At 55.5% G+C, this 19,839-nt stretch overlaps 1 protein-coding gene across 1 annotated transcript; it reads left to right on the top strand.

Annotated features, from left to right (window-relative positions):
- Positions 1–5,494: 5,494 nt before the first annotated feature.
- On the top strand, positions 5,495–19,777 carry SLC15A3 (solute carrier family 15 member 3). The gene is made up of 8 exons (XM_006110321.4): positions 5,495–6,287; positions 7,404–7,687; positions 7,776–7,941; positions 12,465–12,548; positions 14,745–14,913; positions 15,098–15,256; positions 16,415–16,573; positions 16,897–19,777. Exons 1-8 carry the CDS (start codon positions 5,724–5,726, stop codon positions 17,046–17,048), a joined length of 1,737 nt encoding a protein of 578 aa, XP_006110383.2. The 5' UTR covers positions 5,495–5,723; the 3' UTR covers positions 17,049–19,777.
- Positions 19,778–19,839: the final 62 nt, after the last annotated feature.

Genomic DNA, 19,839 nt, shown 5'->3' with positions numbered 1-19,839 from the left:
AAGACACCTGGGGCATCGGCATCCAGCCACTCCCCCCCCCGCCAACACTATGCCTCAGAGGGCATCAAAATACACGCTCCAATGAGCTCTACCGGGCTGCCCTCTCGAGGCGGCTCACCCACATGGCACAGAGACGCCAGGGCACCAGGGCTGCCGTGCACAGCTGGGAGAGGCATGGAGCAGTGGGAGTCCTTACCCCGGCCCCAGGTGCTTTACCATTGCCCTGTGAAATAGGGAGCCACACTGTAGGGCCTGGTCTACACTAGACCAGGCAGGCTGGCATAAGGTTCGCCATCCAACTATGCAAAATATGTAGCTGGATTCGGCTTATCTTAAGCCGAGTTGCCACAGCATGTACATTGTGGGAGGCCGACGGAGCACACAGCCCCGCCAGCTTCCTGTGCCCCTTACAGAACGAGGAGGACACGACGCCGGTGGGGGCTGCCCTCAGTGTTCCATTTGGGGGTCTACACTAGATCCGCTAAATCCAACGCTAGAAGATCGACCTCCGGAGGGTCGCTCATCTCCGTAGCCTACACAAGGACTGGGCTCAGTGCAGCAGGCTTTCTTCCTCTGCCACCCCTTGTCCATCGCTCTGTGGTGATTAGTGTCCTGGGACGCGGCCCAGCGGGGCACCTAGAGCCCCACCCGTTCTGGGGTAACAGAGAGCCCAACAAAACCATCACCAGCAGCCCCCTGCCAGGTCTCCCACTTGCCAGTGGTCACACCCCTTGTGTCAGGGGCTTTCACTCCACCTGCCCCACCGCCCTGGGAGAACTCAGGCCCTGCTTGGACTCTGGGTGCCGGCCTGGGTCCCTGGAGCAAGCAGCTCAGCTCCGCTCCCTCAAGCCAGCTGCTTCTTCCCTGGGCTTCTTCCTAGCTGAGCCAATCTCCAGGCCTCTCTCAGCCCGGCTCTGCTGCACTCTCTTCCCAGGCTCTGCAGTGTTCTCACTTGCTCCTGCAGTGAGTACCATCACACAGGGCTTCCTCCCTGGCAGCCAGCCTCCTGTCGGCCTCTCCCCAGGCTCAGTGTGTCAAAGACTCGCTTTCCTCCACTCGACAGAATTCCCCCAGCTTCCCTCCAGGTGCAGCCAGATTGGCTACCTGAGTGCCCATGAACCCGATCGTTGCCAGCACGGGGTGCACACGCCACCACATCCACATCTCAGCCCAAAGCCCAGGCAGGGAAGTCACAGGAATCTACCCACTGAGCTCAGTGGCCTTTGGCTCTGAATACTTCAAGGATGTCACTGCAATAGCAGCCCTCCTGACTGGCACGCCGGCCAGGAACTGAACCAGGGAACCTTTAGTGCTTGCAGCAGGTGCTAAAAACCAAAGGTGCCCGAGCTGGGCTGTCACAGACTGAGAACTGCTGCCGTCCGGGCACAAGAGGTGGGTGGGGGAGAATCTGAAACTCACACTCCCCCGTGGTTCCATCATGTTCAGCTGAAGCGTGAGGGGGTAGCTCCCCAGAGGGGTGACCTAGTCTGCCTTGTAAACCTACGTCAAGCCCACTGAGGTCAGTTGCTAAATGCCAGTGGTGCAGGATCAGACCGTAGGAACCTACAGGCCGAGCACTCGAAAGGGGACGTGATACCCGCCTACCAACTCATGACTCGTCTAGACAGGGTCGGTCTGGTGCTTTTGCTCTCCTTGCCTCCTAGCATAAGAACAAGGAGGCACTAGATGAAGGGGGCAGATCCAAAGCCAGTGAAAGGACATACTTTCCCATACAACGTGCAGCGAGCATGCATGTTGCTGAGGTTCAGAATCTAACAAGCGTCCAGACGGGACTGGATGTTTATGTGGCACTCAAGCACTTCCGGGGCTATTGTAATTAGTGATAGCAAAGCCATTGGCAGGGGCATGTTTCATGTTCCAAGGTATAAATCGATCTGTAGTAAGACCAGCGGAAGCCCTGTTTGGGAGCAAATTGACCCTCATGCAGGGTTCTTTCACCTTCCCCAGAAGCTCTGGGGCTGGTGCTCTTCAACAGGACAATGGATTTGATGGACATTGGCTCTGATCCAGCTAGGTAACTCCTCCCCTCCTAGCTTGGCAATCTGCAGGAGTGTTTGCTGTTTGCCTTCCTCTCTTTATCTAGCATCACGTTGTGGGCAGAGCTGCTCCATGGGCACCACGTCCTGGGTTTGGGGCTGAGATCCTGGACAGAATCTAGCATGTTGTTTGTGGCCACCTCTGTCCAGGGACTGGGATAGGCATTCTGTACCAGTCACCTTCACTCTGCCCCATTGTAGCACCTCCAATAAGCAGCAGGGGATGACAATGTCTTTTTCACACTATTGGCCCAAATACCTGCCCTTCTTGAACCAAACTGGAGAAGACGTCATGCCATGCTCCGTAAGATGCAGCATCCGGAGGAGAAATCACAAACTGTAATAGAAACTTTGGGGAGGAGAGAGGGACATTTTTCACAGCAGCTGTTGCTGAAATATCAGCGCCAGAGATAACAGCTCCCAGGAAGAGCTGTCTGCCAGATGTCAATCCACATGACTGTGTTGCCATACAAACCAACCGGGAGTAATGTGGAGAGTGAGCTTTCCTGAGGCACGCTGTCAGCCGGGGACGGACAACGTTGCTGGCGTTTTGCCGGTGACAGGGGGCTGTGGCAGCACTATTTACCCATGGGGGGCAGAGGGACTCAGGCAGGATGGGAGAGCTTAGAGTTGGAACAACTTCAAAAAAAAAAAAAACGACAAGGGCCCGATTCTCAATTGATGCCCATCAACAAGCGCTGACTTCTGGGGGCCCGTGCTGATGTGCAGCCACAAAGGGCCTGCTTTCAGGCTTCTTGCTTCTGGGCATAAGTTAATGGGGGCTGGGAAGGCAGTGGCCCTACAACCGCCAGCAGTGGAGGTCCTGGCCTTTTTGAAGCAGCTGGCACTGGCCGGAGATAGCACAGAGGGCTCTCTGCCCTGATCCAAAATGGCGGAGGGAGTCTCCTGTGTGTTGGCACAGCGGGGGGCACTGGGCCGTGGGGTGGGAAAGGAAGGAGGGAGGAGAGGCCCTTTCTGATGTGAAAATTAAGGGCTTTGGAGAGCCACTTGATTTGCAAATGCCATAGGGCAGGGGTGGGCAATAATTTTTGATGGGGGCAGGGCCACGCCAAAATTTAGGTAAGTGGTCAAGGGCTGCACTTTTCTATGGAGGGGTGCAGGTTCTGGGATGGAGGTTGGGTACAGAAGGGAGCTCTGGGCAGGGGTGCAGGACAGGGAGCGGGGTCTGAGAGGGAGTTTGGGTGGAGGGGGTTCGCAGAGCACGAAGCTTCCCCATCCCTCCAGCACAATGAGGCAGATGGATCAGCCAGCTGCTCTGAGCCCTGGGGCTGCTCCCCGCCTGTGGGTCCTGTGGGGGTGGGCCACACTGAAACATCTGATGGGCCGGATCTGGCTCCTGGACAGGATCTTGCCCACACCTGCCATATGGGCAGAAGGCTGGAAAGGGCCTTTGTGAGAGCTGCATGGCCATGCTCACAGCCGCGAGGGGCCGAGCAGCACGCGGGGCAGAAATCCCATAAGAAAAGGCTCATCCGCAGTTCCAGAACTGCCTCGGTGCGATGGGGACAGACCGTGTCCCACACTCCGAGAGGGGCTGTCCCGCAGGCACACGCCTCTGCAGCACCGTTTCTGCTCCTTCTCCGAGGCTGTGGCCAGTGAGCGGGTGGAGCTGGAGTCATTTGCGGCCTGCCTCTCTAGCTCCGCGGTGGGAAGTGGCTAAGCGCAGCCCGTGTACCTGGGCTGGGAGGGGGAGAGGCCCAAACTCCTTGGCATGGGCGCACAGTGCCGCTCAGATCAGCAATGAGCCAGATCCGGCCTCACACGGGGGCAAGTGGCGCACACACGGAGTCACACACCGCTTACCAGTGGTAAGCTTGGAGTCATCGGACCTCCTCCATGGTCCCTCCTCAGACGAGGGCCTGGGGTTAGACTGCAGAATAGGTCAGGGATTGCCCCAAATATTTCCTCCCCGCCCCACAAAGCCGATGGGCATTGTCAGGATGGCTTCTCCTTCTGCTTCCAAAGCTCAGTGCTGCATCGGAGTGGGACTATGAGGCAGTAGGACGCTTGAGGGGAGGAAACCCTGGGGGCTGAAGGGGTTTCTACTTCCCATAAAATGGCGGAACAAAACCCAGCGTCTGGAAGCTGGAACCAGACAAAGGCTAGGGTTTGCCAGATGGTTTCAACAAAAATACCGGATACCCTTGCCATGACATCACCATCTACATCCCATCTTATTTAGAAAATACAGGATATTGATATTTTCTCATTTCTATTTTCTCAATTTGTTTCCTGAACAGAAAGCTCAAATACTGTACTGTCCAGTTCAAAACCGGACACCTGGCAGCCCTCACACTATTGGGTTTTATCGGAAAAAGCTACGCAAATTGAGCTCTGCAATTTGCGTAGCTTTTTCAAATTGTTCTTCTGGAAGAGGCTTTTCCGCCATTTGGCCCTGTCTAGATGGTGCCAAATGGCGGAAAAGCTTCCTCTTTTGAAGGAGCCCTTATTCCTCGTGAAACGAGGAATACAGGGCTCCCTGAAAGAGTGCGTTTGCTCTTCTGCAAAAAAAATCGGAAGAGCAAACGTGTTCCTGGACACAGTGGGGTTTTCTGGGATCCCGGAAAACTCCCGCAGTGTAGACATAGCCAAAGTGAGATGCTGGAAGGCGCTTTGGTCACGATGAAAGTTTTTTGGCCTCTGTGCTGCAGTGGGTCAGACCAGGCCCCTCTTAGCTTGAAAACTCTTATGAATTAATTGGCTTGTCTTCTATTCTCTGGCTCCTCCCCCTGGGTGTGGCTTGGTGGGGTTATGGGCTAAATGCCTCTCATTGGGAGCTCGGTCCTTGCACCCGTTCGTGTTTGGTGAGAATGTCTCTTGGGCAAGAGCTACTAGAATGAGCGATTGTTTCCTGTTTGCCTGAATGTCCTTTGCTACCGAACGCTGGTGGGTTTTTTGTAAAAGGAGTTTAATGTCTCTCCCCCACAATGAGTGATTCATGGTTGTGATGGGAGGCCCTGTCCCTGGACAGTAGCCCCTCTGCTTCCACTCCTCCTGGCTTTAAGAAGGCCAGATACTGTGGGAGGGGGCAGCAGTGCTGCCTAGTGGATAGAGCACTGGACTGGGACTCATGGGAGAGAGGTGGGGTCAAGACCCAGCTGTTCAAGACTGTGCTGCAGGGTGACCTTGGACGAGTCACTTTACCCTAGCGTGCCTCAGTTTCTCTATCTGGGGCTAATGACAGTGAGGGCCTTTGCAAAGCACTGTGGAGAGCCACTGATAAGAAGTGTGAGGTGTGATGGCTGCCCAGAGAGAACCCTCCTGTGTGAAGTCCGGAGAAAGGGAAAGTTTGAGGAGGGCTTGGAAAAGCGTGAAGAGGCGTGTCCCTCGGAGGGCGGGGCAGCAATCCCCTGGGAATGGGGAACCCAAGGGATGGAAGTTTCATTTCTGGGCAGTGAGGTGTCATATGATATCTCTGTTCAGCCGTGAAATGGGGAAGTAGGAGCTGGCCTGAGAGCGCAGAGAAAACACGCCCAGGAAGGGTGAGATAGAGTCTGCCAGGGCAGAGAGAAAGCCAGACAGCGGGTGGGAAGGGAAGGCCTAGCCCCCCCGACAGACGGAGCAGGGCAGGCAGACAGACGGAGCACAGGCGGAGAAGGCCGGGGGAGCAGGAGAGACCCGTGCGGAGCCCAGGCAGGGTGGTGCATGGCCCGCAATGCTGCCCAAGAGGAGCGCCAGCCCCTGCTGCAGCAGGAGAGGGCCCCAGCTGGGGGTTTATGGGCCGCCTTCGAGGGCCGGAAGGCAGCCTGCGCGGCCGTGCTGCTGGTGGAGATCCTGGAGCGGGCGGCTTTCTTCGGCATCGTCTCCAACCTCGTCCTTTACCTCAACAGCAGCAACTTCAACTGGGGGGGGTCGCAGGCTTCGCGGGCCACCCTCCTCTTCTTGGGCGCCTCCTACCTGCTCTCGCCCGTGGGGGGCTGGCTGGCCGACGTCTACCTGGGCCGCTACTGGACCATCGTGCTGAGCTTCCTGCTCTACGTGGCGTCGGCCTGCCTGCTGCCCGCCACGGCCTCCTCGGACGGGCGGCTTTTCTTCTGCGGGGAGATGCCAACCTACGACTTGCAGAAGTCCTGCCAGAACCAGAGCGGTCAGTGCCAGCAGTCTGCGCCCGGCCAGTACTGCGCCCCCCTGATGTACACCGGCCTGCTGCTGCTGGCCCTGGGCATCAGCTCCGTCAAAGCCAACCTCACCCCTTTCGGCGCTGATCAGGTAACAGGCATGCCCTCCCCTGCACGCCGCCGGGGTCAGCGAGCCGGAGAGCAGTACGTCCAGCAAGCGCCCAAAGAGATCCCCCTCGCCCTGGCTAGCCCCCAAAGGGTTAACATTGCACACGCATGCATGAGCGTGCACGCACAGGCAATGCATTCAATTGCACGTGCACAGCCTCTGCATGCAACCGGGCACCCACAGCCAAGCTTGCCCATTGTATCCCCGCGCACGCCCATGTAACGACATCGGGCCCACCCCTGCTTGCACAAACGCAGCCACACAAGCAAGTGCAAACACTGACACTCTCCTGGGCAAGCACACGGGTGCGTGCACGCCCATGCATGCAGAAGTGCACACGTGGAAACAGGCACATGCCACCCCACCTGTGTGCACACACGCTAACACTTGCCCACGAATGAGGGGGCCTTTCCCTATCATGCGGGGGGGGGGGGCTGTTTCTCTCTACCTCCACCCCCAGAGGAGGATGGGGATAAAGTCCCCTCTCTACCACCCTCGACTCCAGGAACAAGCCAGAACTCCCAGGCCTGGCTGGGGGCAGGTAGGACCTCCCTTGGGTTGATCTTGCCTCCCCAAGCACAAGGGAATAATCCTCTGTCTCCCCACCCCCGCAGTGTGGAAGGTGAGGGGTCTAACTGGGGGAAGAGGATTTTTTTTCCGGTCCCGAGGAAATGGAGATGGGGGAGGACTGAAGGGCAGAGGGAGCAGGGAGGGGAGGACAGGAAGGAGGGAGGCTGCGTCTAGGTTAAGGATGGGGGAGGAGGGGAGATGAGTTTCCCTCCTCTTTATGTTTGTGGCTCAGGGTGGCCTGGCACTTCCTGTGGGGGGCAGCCCCTGAGGTGGGCCTGGGGGGTGAGTGCTCCCCTGCCAGGCCGAGGGTCTGCTTGACTCCCCAAAGAGCAGGAGAGATGGGAGGCCACCCCTGCCAGGGATGTCGACTTTCCTTCCTCACAACCCATAAAGGGTTAATTCCCCCCTTTTCCCATGTCCTTTGGGCCCTCTCCCCCTCTTCCCACGGGAGGGGGGCAGGGGATGAGTCCCAACCGGCACTAGCGGGGGAGGGCCCGGCTTATGCTTCGCTGCCTTGCGTCCCGGCAGGTGACTGACCGTGGCCGCGACGCCACACGGCGCTTTTTCAACTGGTTCTACTGGAGCATTAACATCGGGGCGGTGATCGCGCTGCTCGTGGTGGCCTTCATCCAGCAGAACATCGACTTCCTCATCGGTTACACCATCCCCACCGCCTGCGTGATCCTGGCCCTCCTCGTCTTCCTCGTGGCTGCCCCCACCTTCATCACCAAGCCCCCCACGGGCAGCCAGGTCTCCACCATGCTCAGGCTGGCCTTCCGGGGCAGGTGCCACGGCCGAGCGCGACGCACCAGGTAGGGTGGAGACCAGCCGCCCCCAGCCCCTCTCGGCCATGCTGCGCTTGCCTCCTCATGCCATCTGTGCTCTCCCCCTTCGCGGCAGGCTGGGCCCTCTCCAGTCGGAAACCCAGGACCCGGATGTCCTCCCCGATGGCAAATCGCAGCCCTGGGCCCCTTCGCCGGAGGAGGATCTTGCCAACTTCCAGGTGATGGCCAAGATCCTGCCGGTGCTACTGACCTTCATTCCCTACTGGATGGTCTACTTCCAGGTAGGGAGCCGGCAGAGCAGCTACACTGGGGGTGTTGATGCACAGAGGGGGCTGGCAATGGGGTCGGTATTGGCTGTCTTCACGGAGCTTGGAGTTGGGGGTGAGCACCGTCAACGCTTGTGAGACTCTCTGACCCAAGGGTGGTGGGGGCTGCAAACAGGAGCGCTGCCTCCAGGGTACCCCGTCCTGGCCAGAGCCGGCTCAGCCTCGCTGTGCCAAAAATAATCCACAAAAGCTTCTTCGGAACGTTGCCCCTCCTTGCTTGAGGCTGGCTTCATCCCATGAACAACGCAGAACAGTCCCTCGAGTGTGTCCCACAGCTCCTCAGCCCCGGCAGCTGCTCCCAGTCCTGTTGGTCTGAGTCTGCTCTTCAGCAAACAACTGTCCTCTCCCCTCCCCCAGCCTAAGGTTATCCTTCCCCCCGTAAGAAGTGCCTGGGCTCTCCCTGAGTTGTCCTGTCTCTGGCTCCGAGAAGCCAGCAGCTCATCTCCCTATCTGTAGAGCCCTGCAAATCCACAGATGTGAATGCAGATATCCACGGTTCAGTTTTGCAGATACAGATGTGGATGTGGCTGCAGATACAAAGTTGTACTGATCTACTACTCTCTTGTCCAGCCCCTGTTAGCATAAGAACGGCCATACCAGGTCAGACCAAAGGTCCATCTAGCCCAGTATCCTGTGGCCAACGGCAGATGCCTCAGAGGGAACGAACAGAACAGGCAATTATCAAATGATACCTCCACTGTCACCCATTCGCAGCCTCTGACAAAGGCTAGGGACACCTTTCCTACCCATCCTGGCTAATAGCCATTGATGGGCCAACCATAAATTTATCTAGTTCTTTTGGAACCCTATTAAAACTCCTGGTCTTTGCAACATCCTCTGGCAAGGAGTTCCACAGGTTGACTGTGTTGCATGAAGACAAACTTCTTTTTTTTTGTGCTTAAAACCTGCTATCTATTGTCATTTGGTGGCCCCTAGTTCTTATGGGAACAAGTAAATAACTTTTCCTTATTCACTTTCTCCACACCAATACTGATTTTATAGACCTCTGTCATATTGCCCCTCAGTCTCCTCTTTTCTAAGATGAAAAGTCCCAGTCTTTTTAATCTCTCCTCATATGGGACCCATTCCAAACCCCTCATCATTTTTATTGCCCTTTTCTAAACTTCCTCCAATACTAAGATATCTTTATTTTGAGATGAAGCAACAACATCTGTATACAATATTCAAGATGCAGGCATAGCCCAGCAACCTTCTGCCGCCCTACCCAGCTTTATGTAGCCCAGAGGAGTCACATGGCCCAACTTGACTTTCCCCACCTGGATTGGGGCGTAAGCCATGTTCCAGGTGGCTCTGAGACTCATTTCCCCTTAAAGGGCTAGCCACCTGGCCTGGGACAGGGACCCCTTCTGGAACTCCGTGGTTCCTGGGGCAGTCCTTATTGGCAATACCAAGGTCAGGGGAGGCTGCAAAGGAGGAGCAGGCACTTCCAAGCAGGGCCGCATTATGACTTTCGTGGGCCCTAGGCACTTTTGCCTTTGGGGGCCCCTCCCACCATAACAATATCAATATTAAAATTATTTTTGATATCACTTTAAATACTTCAACATTTTATTTTTTTTCTGTTTTAGGCAAAATTTAATAGATTTTCGTGGGCCCTAAAAGTTTCATTTTTTTCTGCTGTGAGAAAAAATTTAAAACATTTTCTTCGACCCTAAAAGTTCATTTTTTTCCTTCTGATTTTAAAAGAAATTAAAACATTTTCGTGGGCCCCTAAAAGTATCATAGGCCCTAGGCACTGTGCTTAATGGATAAGTCGGCCCTGCTCCCAAGGTGATGGATAACACTGATATTAATCTTCCCAAACGGTGCTTCTCATCCTCTACACTGGTTATCAAAAAGCAAAAAAGAAATCACCCAGCCCCTTTTATTGCATGGCAGTTCTCTGGCTCCCAGTCAGCACCTAGGTCCTGTACAGTGAGACGTGATTTTAAAACTCTGCTCACTTGTACAAAGGGCCAGCCGCTTTACCAGGCCCCAGTAGCCTTGGGCCCAAAATACCATGTTGCCAGCCAATCCTTTAGTGTCTAAAAGGAAAGGCGTATTATGAAGAGAGAACAAGAAGAGAGCTTGTTAAATGGCAAAGCAGTCACATTCGTGCAAAAACTTCAAAGGCCATCAGGTTCTTAGCAGTACCGGTGAATCTGCTGGCTTGAAAGTCCTCCCTGGAACACTGGATGGGTCATTTGGTCTATTGTTCAGAGCTTCATTTATAGAAACGTGCCTCCAGAGGTAAGAAGCAGGAATGAAAACAAGATGGAGAAGATGCAGCTGTCTTTTATATTCCGTTGCCAGGTGGCTTCCACTTCCTTTGTCCCTAACACAACCAACCAACCAACCACAAACAAACCCACAAAAAACCCACCTCACTGACGTGGCCCCCAACTGAGAAGCAGGGAAAAAAAGACAGTCGCCTCACGCCCCTCAAGCTCCAGCTCCATGGGGGGGGGGGGGGGGTGCCAAGGCTCAGGGAGGGTGCAGGAACGAGCTGGGGTGGAGGTACAGGGTCTGGGCGGGAGGGAGGGTGCAGGAACGAGCTAGGGTGGAGGTACAGGGTCTGGGCGGGAGGGAGGGTGCAGGAATGGGCTGAGGTGGGGGGAGTTAACCGGTTAACCATTCACATCCCTAGTCTCGCTGGGAGAGAGGGTGCAGGAACGGGGTGGGAGGGTCTGGAAGGAAGGGAGCAGGAATGGGGCACCTACTCTCAACCTGTGGAACTCCTTGCCAGAGGAGGCTGTGAAGGCTAGAACTATAACAGAGTTTAAAGAGAAGCTAGATCATTTCATGGAGGTTAGGTCCATAAAAGGCTATTAGCCAGGGGTAGGAATGATGTCCCTGGCCTCTGTTTGTCAGAGGCTGGAGAGGGATGGCAGGAGACAAATCGCTTGATCATTGTCTTCAGTCCACCACCTCTGGGGCACCTGGTGCTGGCCACTGTGGGCAGACAGGCTACTGGGCTAGATGGACCTTTGGTCTGACCCAGTACGGCCATTTTTAGGTTCTTACCTGGCACAGCTGGGGGGTGGTGCAGGTGTCTTTGCGCTCCCTGCCACTATCAATTCCCAGCCCATAGGAGCAACAGGGGCGGTGTCTGCCCAGAGCACTTCCTCCCCTGGGCCGGGCAGAACCCATGAGCCAGATCCGGCCCTGGCTTGCTTTGCAAAGCTCGCAGCTCTCCCCCACCCCTGCAGTGGGAAGCCGGCACTGGGGGAGAGTGAGCCCTGAGCGGGCCGAAAGTTCCCCTACCCCACCTTAGAGTTCTGCCCCTCGGCATGCCCCTCCATGCCTTGCTGAGTCATAAGGCGCAGCCCTGGCCTTCTCTCAGGGGCTGTGTCTAGACTGGCCAGTTTTTCCGGAAAATCAGCTGCTTTTCCGGAAAAACTTGCCAGCTGTCTACACTGGCCGCTTGAATTTCCGCAAAAGCACTGACGATCTCATGTAAGATTGTCAGTGTTCTTGCGGAAATACTATGTTGCTCCCATTCGGGCAAAAGCCCTTTTGCACAAAAGGGCCAGTGTAGACAGCTCAGATTTGTTTTCCGCAAAAAAGCCCCGATCACGAAAATGGCAATCGGGACTTTTTTGCGGAAAAGCACGTCTAGATTGGCACGGACGCTTTTCCGCAAAAAGTGCTTTTGCGGAAAAGCATCCGTGCCAATCTAGACGCTCTGTTCCGAAAATGCTTTTAACGGAAAACTTTTCCGTTAAAAGCATTTCCGGAAAATCATGCCAGTCTAGACGTAGCCAGGGGGTCACTGAGTAGCTGAAGGGCCACCAAGCAGACTAGGCCATGTATCACCGGACTGTGGGTGCCCCCCGGCCACACAGCACCCGTTTGTAATACAGACAGATGGGCACAGCCGTAGCCCAAACCACACCCAGATACATGAGCTCAGCATCTTTGCCCGGGGATGCTATTTTTTGCAGAGCTCTGACATGGCCCGTCGGGCACAGCTTCTATAAAACCGACACTCCCAAGGTCCTAACGTCTCCCCCACCTTCCCTCCAGCGTCACACCTTCCAAAGAGTCCCTCTTCATTTCCTTCCTCGCGGGTCCGCCCCCTCTCTCGGGGGCTGGGGCACTGCTTAAAAACAGTGGCCATTGGCTGTTGGTAGGACCCATTCCCCCTCTCCCAGGGCCCCACACCAGTCCCCCAGTCCTGGGTAAGGGTTGGCAGAGTTCCCTGGGGTGGGATGTCGGGGGTTCAGCCCATCCCCTCCTGCTGGGCATCTCTGCCCTACTTCAGGGGGCAGGAGAGGGGATCAGCTCCCCGGGGCACCATGGCAGGCAGTGGGGGTGGCAGATAATGACACCAACTTCAAGGAGTGGGGGAGGAACCGTGCCCCCTGGTGGGGGGAGGGGGGTGAGTTCACGGGGGAGAAGCCCCAAGAGGTGTGATGGGGGAAAGGCTGTCCCTCAGATCTGGGCCCCACATTGACCCCCTCCACGTTACATTTCAGATGCAGTCGACTTACTATCTGCAAGGCCTGCACCTCTTCATCCCCAACATCTTCCAGCACAACAGCACAGGCAGCAGCTACGCGGTGAGGGCCCAGCTCCGCTCCACCTTGCTGGCTGTCAGCATTGCTCAGGGGAGGAGGGGTCAGGGGCTTTGGGGAAGGAGGGGAGTGGGGGTGGGGCCGGTGGAGGCACAGCAGGAGCAGGGGCAGGGCCTGGGATGAGGGTACATGTGGCCTGGGCCCCGCACCCTCCTAGGGACAGCCCTGGCTGGGGAGTTTCCAGGACTGGAGGTTTTGAAGAACAAGCTAGACAAACATCTGTCAGGGACGGTCTAGGTCAGTGGTCTGGGTCTAGGACTGGGATCTAGGAGCTGCCCCCCGGGAGCTGCTTGTGCAGAGTGTGCATGTGGAGACAGACTGGGGAGGGGGATGCTGAGATGTCCCCTTCCCCCTGCCCTGCGCTCTATCTCCACAGAGTGAGCAGAGCAGGGCCTCGGAGAAGGGGAGGGGACGGGGGTGGAGCAAGGAGGACTGCCAGCAGCTCTAGGGAAGTGATTATTCCCCTTTATCTGGCTCTGGTGAGGCCATATCTGGAGTATTGTGACCAATTCTGAGGCCCCCACTATAGAAGGGATGTGGACGCATTGGAGAGGGTCCAGCCGAGGGCAACCAAAATGATTAGGGGGATGGAGCACATGACTTATGAGGGGAGACTTGAGGGATTTGGGTTTCTTTAGTCTGCAGAAGAGAAGAGCGAGGGGGGATTTGATAGCAGCCTTCAACTTCCTGAAGGGGGTTCCAAAGAGGATGGAGAGAGGCTGTTCTCAGTAGTGATGGATGACAGAACAAGGCGCACTGGTCTCCAGTTGCAGTGGGGGAGGTCTAGGTGGGATATTAGGAAAAAACTGTTTTACTAGCAGGATGTTGTAGCACAGGGATGGGTTCCCTAGGGAGGGGGTGGACTCTCCACCCCTAGAGGATTGTAAGCCCCATCTTGACAAAGCCCTGGCTGGGATGATTAAGTTGGGATCAGTCCTGCTTTCAGCAGGAGGTTGCACGCGAGGATTTCCTGAGGTCTCTTCCAGCCCTGCGATTCTAAGGATAGTTGGGTTTGAGGTAGATCCTGCATTGACTTACATTCAAAACATGATCTTGTGCTTTGGAAGGTTGGAGACCATGGGCCTAGGTAGGACTCCGCTCTGTCTCAGTGCAGGGGGCCGGGCGGGGAGACCTACTGGGTCTGTGATTGTCAGACCCTCCCCCCACCACAGAGTGCTGCCAGCACGGACCTACAAGCCCCCCCGCCTTTGTTCCAGATGCCGCCCACTCATATAGGGGGATGTCCCCAGCCTGGGCAGGGAGGCAAGGTCCGGATACCAGCTTCCCCTAGCAGCACAATCCCTGCTTTGTGACCCGCCCAGCCTGAGCTGCATGTGATGCTGCTTGTGGTCACCAGCCTGGCTGGAGACAGAACAGAAACTGTCCCAGCTGCTTCCGCTTCTCCTCAGGCCTCGGGCAGCAGAAGGGAGCAGGGGGGCTGGAGCAATGTGTATAGTGGGGGCGCTAAGAGTCACTGAACCCTGCTGTAAACCCTGTGTCTGGTGGGAAGAGCCAGAGGGTGTGGCGTTCCTAGCACCAGCCTACAGGGAGGGGGGAGGAGGAAGCAGGGGTCAGTCAGGGCTGGGAGAGGGAGGAGGTTCACAGTTAGGGCTTTCAGATGCTGTAGAGTCATTTCTCAAGGGGGATGACTAGTTCTGTTAGCCCAGGGCTGGTTCTGACCTAGTTCAATCTCCTCAGATCCCCGGTACCTGGTTCTGTTAGCCCAGGGCTGGTTCTGACCCAGTTCAATCTCCTCAGATCCCCGGTACCTGGTTCTGTTAGCCCAGGGCTGGTTCTGACCCAGTTCAATCTCCTCAGATCCCCGGTACCTGGTTGTGTTAGCCCAGGGCTGGTTCTGACCCAGTTCAATCTCCTCAGATCCTCGGTACCTGGTTCTGTTAGCCCAGGACTGGTTCTGATCCAGTTCTCTCTCCTTAAATCTCAGATGCCCAGTTCTGTTAGCCCAAGGACTGGTTCTGACCCAGTTCTCTCTCCTCAGATCGCCAGTGCCTGGTTCTCTTAGCTCAGGAAATGGTTCTGACCCAGTTCAATCTCCTCAGATCCCCAGTACCTGGTTCTGTTAGCCCAGGACTGGTTCTGATCCAGTTCTCTCTCCTTAAATCTCAGGTGCCCAGTTCTGATAGCCCAGGGGCTGGTTCTGACCCAGTTCTTTCTCCTCAGTTCCCTGATGCCTGGCTCTTGTTAGCCAATGTGGTGGTCCTGCTGGTTCTGGTCCCGCTGAAGGATCGAGTGATTGACCCGTTCCTGGTGAGGCGGAAGCTGCTGCCCTCGGCACTGAAGAGGATGGCTCTGGGCATGTTCTTCGGTCTCACCTCTATCATTGTGGCAGGTAACACCTGGTGCCAGGCTGGAGCGGACTGGCAGTGTGGGGGATCCCAGGAGGGGGGGGGGCTGATAGACTGTCGCTGCCCTGATATCAGGGGCCAAAGACTCCCCTATGGAGAGCTGGGACCGTCCCATTCTTAGCACATGTGGGGGATGCCACATTGACCCGTCCTGCCCCTCCTCGGCAGGTGTCCTGGAGACCAAGAGGCTGCAGTTTGTGAAGAACAACCAGACCATCCAGCAGCATATTGGTGAGGACATATACACAGCTGCCTCCCTGCCCATCTGGTGGCAGATTCCCCAGTACCTGCTCATTGGCATCAGCGAAATCTTCGCCAGCATTCCAGGTAATGGCACTGGGTTTGGGTCCTGCCTGCCAATGGAGCCCATTCACAATAGGGCAGCACGGGTGGGGTGTGAAGCAACCAGGGCTGGGGCTAGGCTGAGCACCTGCAGCCAGGTTGAGAAATAGCCCCTCCCGCCATGCTGGATGGGGACAGAGAGCCGCAAGAGCTGTGGTATCTGTTCAGGAGGTGAGTGGCTCTAATTTTGGGAAGCTAAGTAACGTGCAGCAGCAGTCAAAAAAGCAAACAGAAGGTTGGGAATCATTAAAAAAGGGATAGAGAATAGGACAGAGACTATCTTATTGTCTCTCATAAATCCATGGTATGCCCACATCTTGAATATTGCGTACAGATGTGGTCGCCTCATCTCAAAAGAGATATATTGGCATTGGAAACAGTTCAGAAAAGGGCAACAAAAATGATTAGGAGTTTGGCACAGCAGCTGAATGAAGAGAGATTAGCAAGGCCGGGACTTTTCAGCTTAGAAAAGAGGAAACTAAGGGTGGCTATGATAGAGGTCTGTAAAATCATGACTGGTGTGGAGAAAGTGAATAAGGAAAAGTTATTTCCCATAACACAAGAACTAGGGTCACCAAATGAAAGTAATGGGTAGCTGCTCTAAAACAAACAAAAGGAAGTTTTTCTTCACGCAGTGCAGCGTCAACCTGTGGAACTCCTTGCCAAAGGATGTTGCGAAGACCAGGACTTTAACAGGGGTCAGAAAACAACTAGATAAATTCACAGAGGATAGGTCCATCAATGGCTATTAAGCCAGGATAGGTAGGAATGGTGCCCCTAGCCTCTGTTTGTCAGAGGCTGGGAATGGATGACAGGAGAGGGATCACACTGTAATTCCGTTCTGTTCACGCCCTCTGGGGCATCTGGCATTGGCCACTGTCGGCAGACAGTATACCAGGATAGATGGATCTTTGGTCTGACCCAGTGTGGCTGCTCTTATGTTCTTAATGTAAGGCTTGAGCTGTAACTGGAGAGGGGACCGAGAGGTTCAAGGCTAGGGGTTGGGTTGGGGTGGTCGGCTCATCACTCAGCTGGTATGTGAGCAAACAGGCTGTTGTTTGAGCCCATCCCCGGATGGCTTGAAGCAGTACTGTTTGCCCTGGAAACACTGGCATCCTTCAGAGCTCCCTGCTCTCCCCCCAGGCCTGGAATTTGCCTACTCAGAGGCCCCCAAGTCCATGCAAGGAGCCATCATGGGGCTCTTTTTCTTCATTTCTGGCGTGGGCTCGCTCCTGGGCTCGGGGCTGCTGACTCTCCTCTCGGTGCCAGAGCACGGCTGGATGCACTGTCCTGAGGACTTCGGTGAGTGTGAGGCCCCGGGGGCGAATACGAAGCAGAAGGGAGAGAGGCAGCCCCAAAGCGGGGTGGGGAAGGGGGAATGTATCCCTGGGGACAACAGGGGGTGCCCCAGGCAGGTTGGGAGATGAAGGCCAAAAGTGGAGACCGGGCCTGTCTGACTGCTAGGTGGGGGAGCGTTGCATGCTGGGGATTCTGGCACCTGTGCCAGGGCAGATAGGTCCCTGGGGCTGGGGACGTGGCAGAAAATGGTGTACACGGACTGTGAGGGGGTCCACCTGGTGCCAGTAGGGGGTGCTCTGACAGGTGTCCCCCCCTTGTTTCCCCAGGGAACATTAACAATTGCCACATGGACTATTACTTCTTCCTCCTGGCTGGGATCCAGACGGTGACCTGCGTGCTCTTTTTCTGGATTTCTGTTCGCTATGAGAGGCAGCCGCCCCACAACTGCCGCGCCTGTGTGGGCCCCGAGGGGGACTGAGGGCACCCTACCCCTCCTCCAACTGCCCCTGTCCACTCTGTGACTTGGGCTGGTGGGTGGAGCTGTGCCCAGGCAGGACAGCTGGATTAGCACCTTCTCTGGAGAATGGGGAGGAGGAAAGACCCTCCCTAGCAGGACACCAGGTGTGGGGGTAGGGACAGATCCACAGGGGCTGCTGTAAGTGGGAGGAGGAGGGGAGCTCAGGGCCTCCTCCTTTTTCCTTGCTGGAGGCCCTTGTGAAATCTAGTCCTGCCTCCTTGGCTACCCTCAGTCGAAGATCCCCCCCAGTACCCAGAATTCCTAAGGACGCCCTCTCTTGCCTGGGTCCTGACTTGCCCCATCACCAGTAATGGGTTAAATCCACAGGCAGAAGGAACTGGACATGAAGGGCTGGGGGGATGAATCCCAGATGGAAGATTTGCACCATGCTGTGCATGGGGGCACCGTCTCCTCAGATTGCACAAAATCAGGCTCAACTGGGCAAAAGCTGGACCTGACCTGATAAAATGGCCGGTGGGCCCTCCCCACGGCCATGGCCCTCGTTACAAAGTAATGCCAAAGGGGCTCGTCGGGGAAGAGGCTGGCAGTGGTGGGTTTTGCCTGGCTGGTCTCTTGAGATTGGTCCAGGTAGAGGGGGTTGGTAAAGATGGGCTTGGAGACTGCAGGCGTGGATTTATTCCGGTTGGAGGAGTGCACTGGTGGTGCGTAAAGGCATTCCCAGCCCACAGCACATGGTGGGGAAGACAGAGGGGTAATTGCAGTGCCTTGAAGCGCTCAGCCGGCAGCCTCCACTATGGGGGATCCCCCATTTGCAGGCTTAAAAGCATAGATTCCAGCACGAGACGCCTTCGGCAGAGCCAGCGAGGGAACTGGCCGCTGCTTTTCTTGGCAATGAAAAAGGAAGGATCATCGGGGCAGGCTGTGAAACACGCTGGAGTTGCCAGCAGAGGGGAGAGGAAGCTGGGGCAGTGGGGAGGGAGGGGGAGGGGCAGGGAGAACCCTGCCACTTGGCCCCAGCCCTAAGGGAAACTTTCCCTTTTAGGAAAAACTTAAGAAACAACAAATAGTCTGGTAGTACTTTCCAGATTACCAAAACATGCAGATGGTATCATGAGCTTTCGTGGGCACAGCCCACTTCTTCAGGTCATCTGAAGCGATCTGTGCCCACAAAAAACTCATGATCCCATCTACATGTTTTGGTAGTCTGGAAAGTGCTACCAGCCTGTTTGTTGTTTCTTAAGTTTTTCCTGTTACAGACGAACTTGGCTACCCCTCTGAAACTTCTCCTTTTTAGACGAAGGGTGTTCGGAAAAGGCTCCTTCTCTCTGTTCGGCTGTGTGGGGTGTGAATTTCCCACCTCCAAGAGGTGACCCGGTATATGCCTGTCCTTGCTGATCTCACAGCCAGCATGATAACATCTTTGTAGAGATTCCTCTCCTCACCCTTTCAAGCCTCTAGTAACAGGCTAGTGTTAAGCCACTGCTGTACTGCCTGGCTACGTCTACACTGGCAGCTTCTTGCGGAAGAACTCTTTTGAGGAAGAGTTCTTGTGCAAAAACTCTTCCAGAAGAGAGTGTCTACACTGCCATGTGCTTTTGCGCAAGAGCATCCATGCCAGTGTAGACGTTCTCTTGCGCAAGAAAGCTCTGATGGCCATTTTAACCATAGGGCTTTCTTGCGCAAGAAATTCACGTTGCCTGTCTACCCCAGCCTCTTCTGGAAGAGCTGTTGCACACGAGGGCTTATTCCTGAGCGGGAGTGTCAGAGTTCTGGTGCAAGAAGCCCTGATTTTATACATTAGAACGTCAGTTTACTTGCGCAAGAACACGCGGCCAGTGTAGACAGGCAGCAAGTTTTTGTGCAAGAGCAGCTGCTTTGGCACGAGATCGCGCCAGTGTAGACACAGCCCCTGTGTTCTCAGGCTTTGCCTAGCCCAGGGGCAAGTTAGAGCAGCCTTAGGGCTGCTGATTCATAAGGTGCTTCCCGTGGCAAGCAGGTAGCAGCCATGGCCGACCTTGGGATTTACGCGGCACTGTTAAACTGGTGTCCCTATGCCCAACGGCAGCCAGGGTGGAGGAACGATGATTGTTTAGATTTTATAGTCTTCAGCAACACACTAACGAAATATTTCTAAAGCAAATTTTAAATGAAGGTCCTGTCGTCTATCACAGTAAATTCAGAAGCTGACAGTGTGCACCCGGGGCTGGCAAATGCCTGTTAAATGGCTTCATGGCCACTTGAATGGCTCTTTCCGCTCATCGGTCGGGCAGGCGTCTTCACTTGTAAGTTAATTAGATCCTCTCTGGAGGAAGCAAAGCCACAGAACAGGGAGAGGCAGGAGGGTGGACACCAAGACCCAGTGGTGCCCCAAATGTTCCTATGCAACTACATATTCTGCGTGTGGGTAAGGCCAGCCCTGGGAATAGCCACATGTAATGCAATCCAGCCACGCCCCAAAGCCGGCTGGGAGCTAGGCTCTTCTCCCACTTCCACACCAGCTGGGGAAGTCCCTCCCTGCAGGGGGTATGCTGAAGGGCCCACCCCTCTTCCCTTGTACAGTCCAGTGGAAGAATGGCCTGTTAGGGCAGATGGGACAGAAAATGAGGCAGAGACTGTAGGACCATGATGTCCAACACACTAGCCACATGTGGCTATTTGGCCAATTGAGTGTGGCTAGTTCACTATTAGCAGTAGCCGGAGTGGCTACTGCTTCAGAACTGGTTGGACATCACAGCTGTAGGAGTTTGACAGCAGGGGGAAGCCAGAAGCGGCTTCTCTTCCCGTCCCCCAG

The sequence above is a fragment of the Pelodiscus sinensis genome, chromosome 4 (assembly GCF_049634645.1).
Source record: "Pelodiscus sinensis isolate JC-2024 chromosome 4, ASM4963464v1, whole genome shotgun sequence".
Classification (NCBI taxonomy): Eukaryota; Metazoa; Chordata; order Testudines; family Trionychidae; genus Pelodiscus; species Pelodiscus sinensis.
Note: the sequence above shows the minus strand (reverse complement) of the source record. Positions and strands in the feature narration are given on the sequence as shown.

Excerpts from the sequence above, each read along its gene's own strand:
- SLC15A3 (XM_006110321.4), top strand. The coding sequence starts at position 5,724 with ATGGCCCGCAATGCTGCCCAAGAGGAGCGCCAGCCCCTGCTGCAGCAG. Across the intron at positions 7,688-7,775 it reads GGCCGAGCGCGACGCACCAG|GCTGGGCCCTCTCCAGTCGG; the intron begins GTAGGGTGGAGA and ends CCTTCGCGGCAG. Across the intron at positions 14,914-15,097 it reads CACCTCTATCATTGTGGCAG|GTGTCCTGGAGACCAAGAGG; the intron begins GTAACACCTGGT and ends CCTCCTCGGCAG.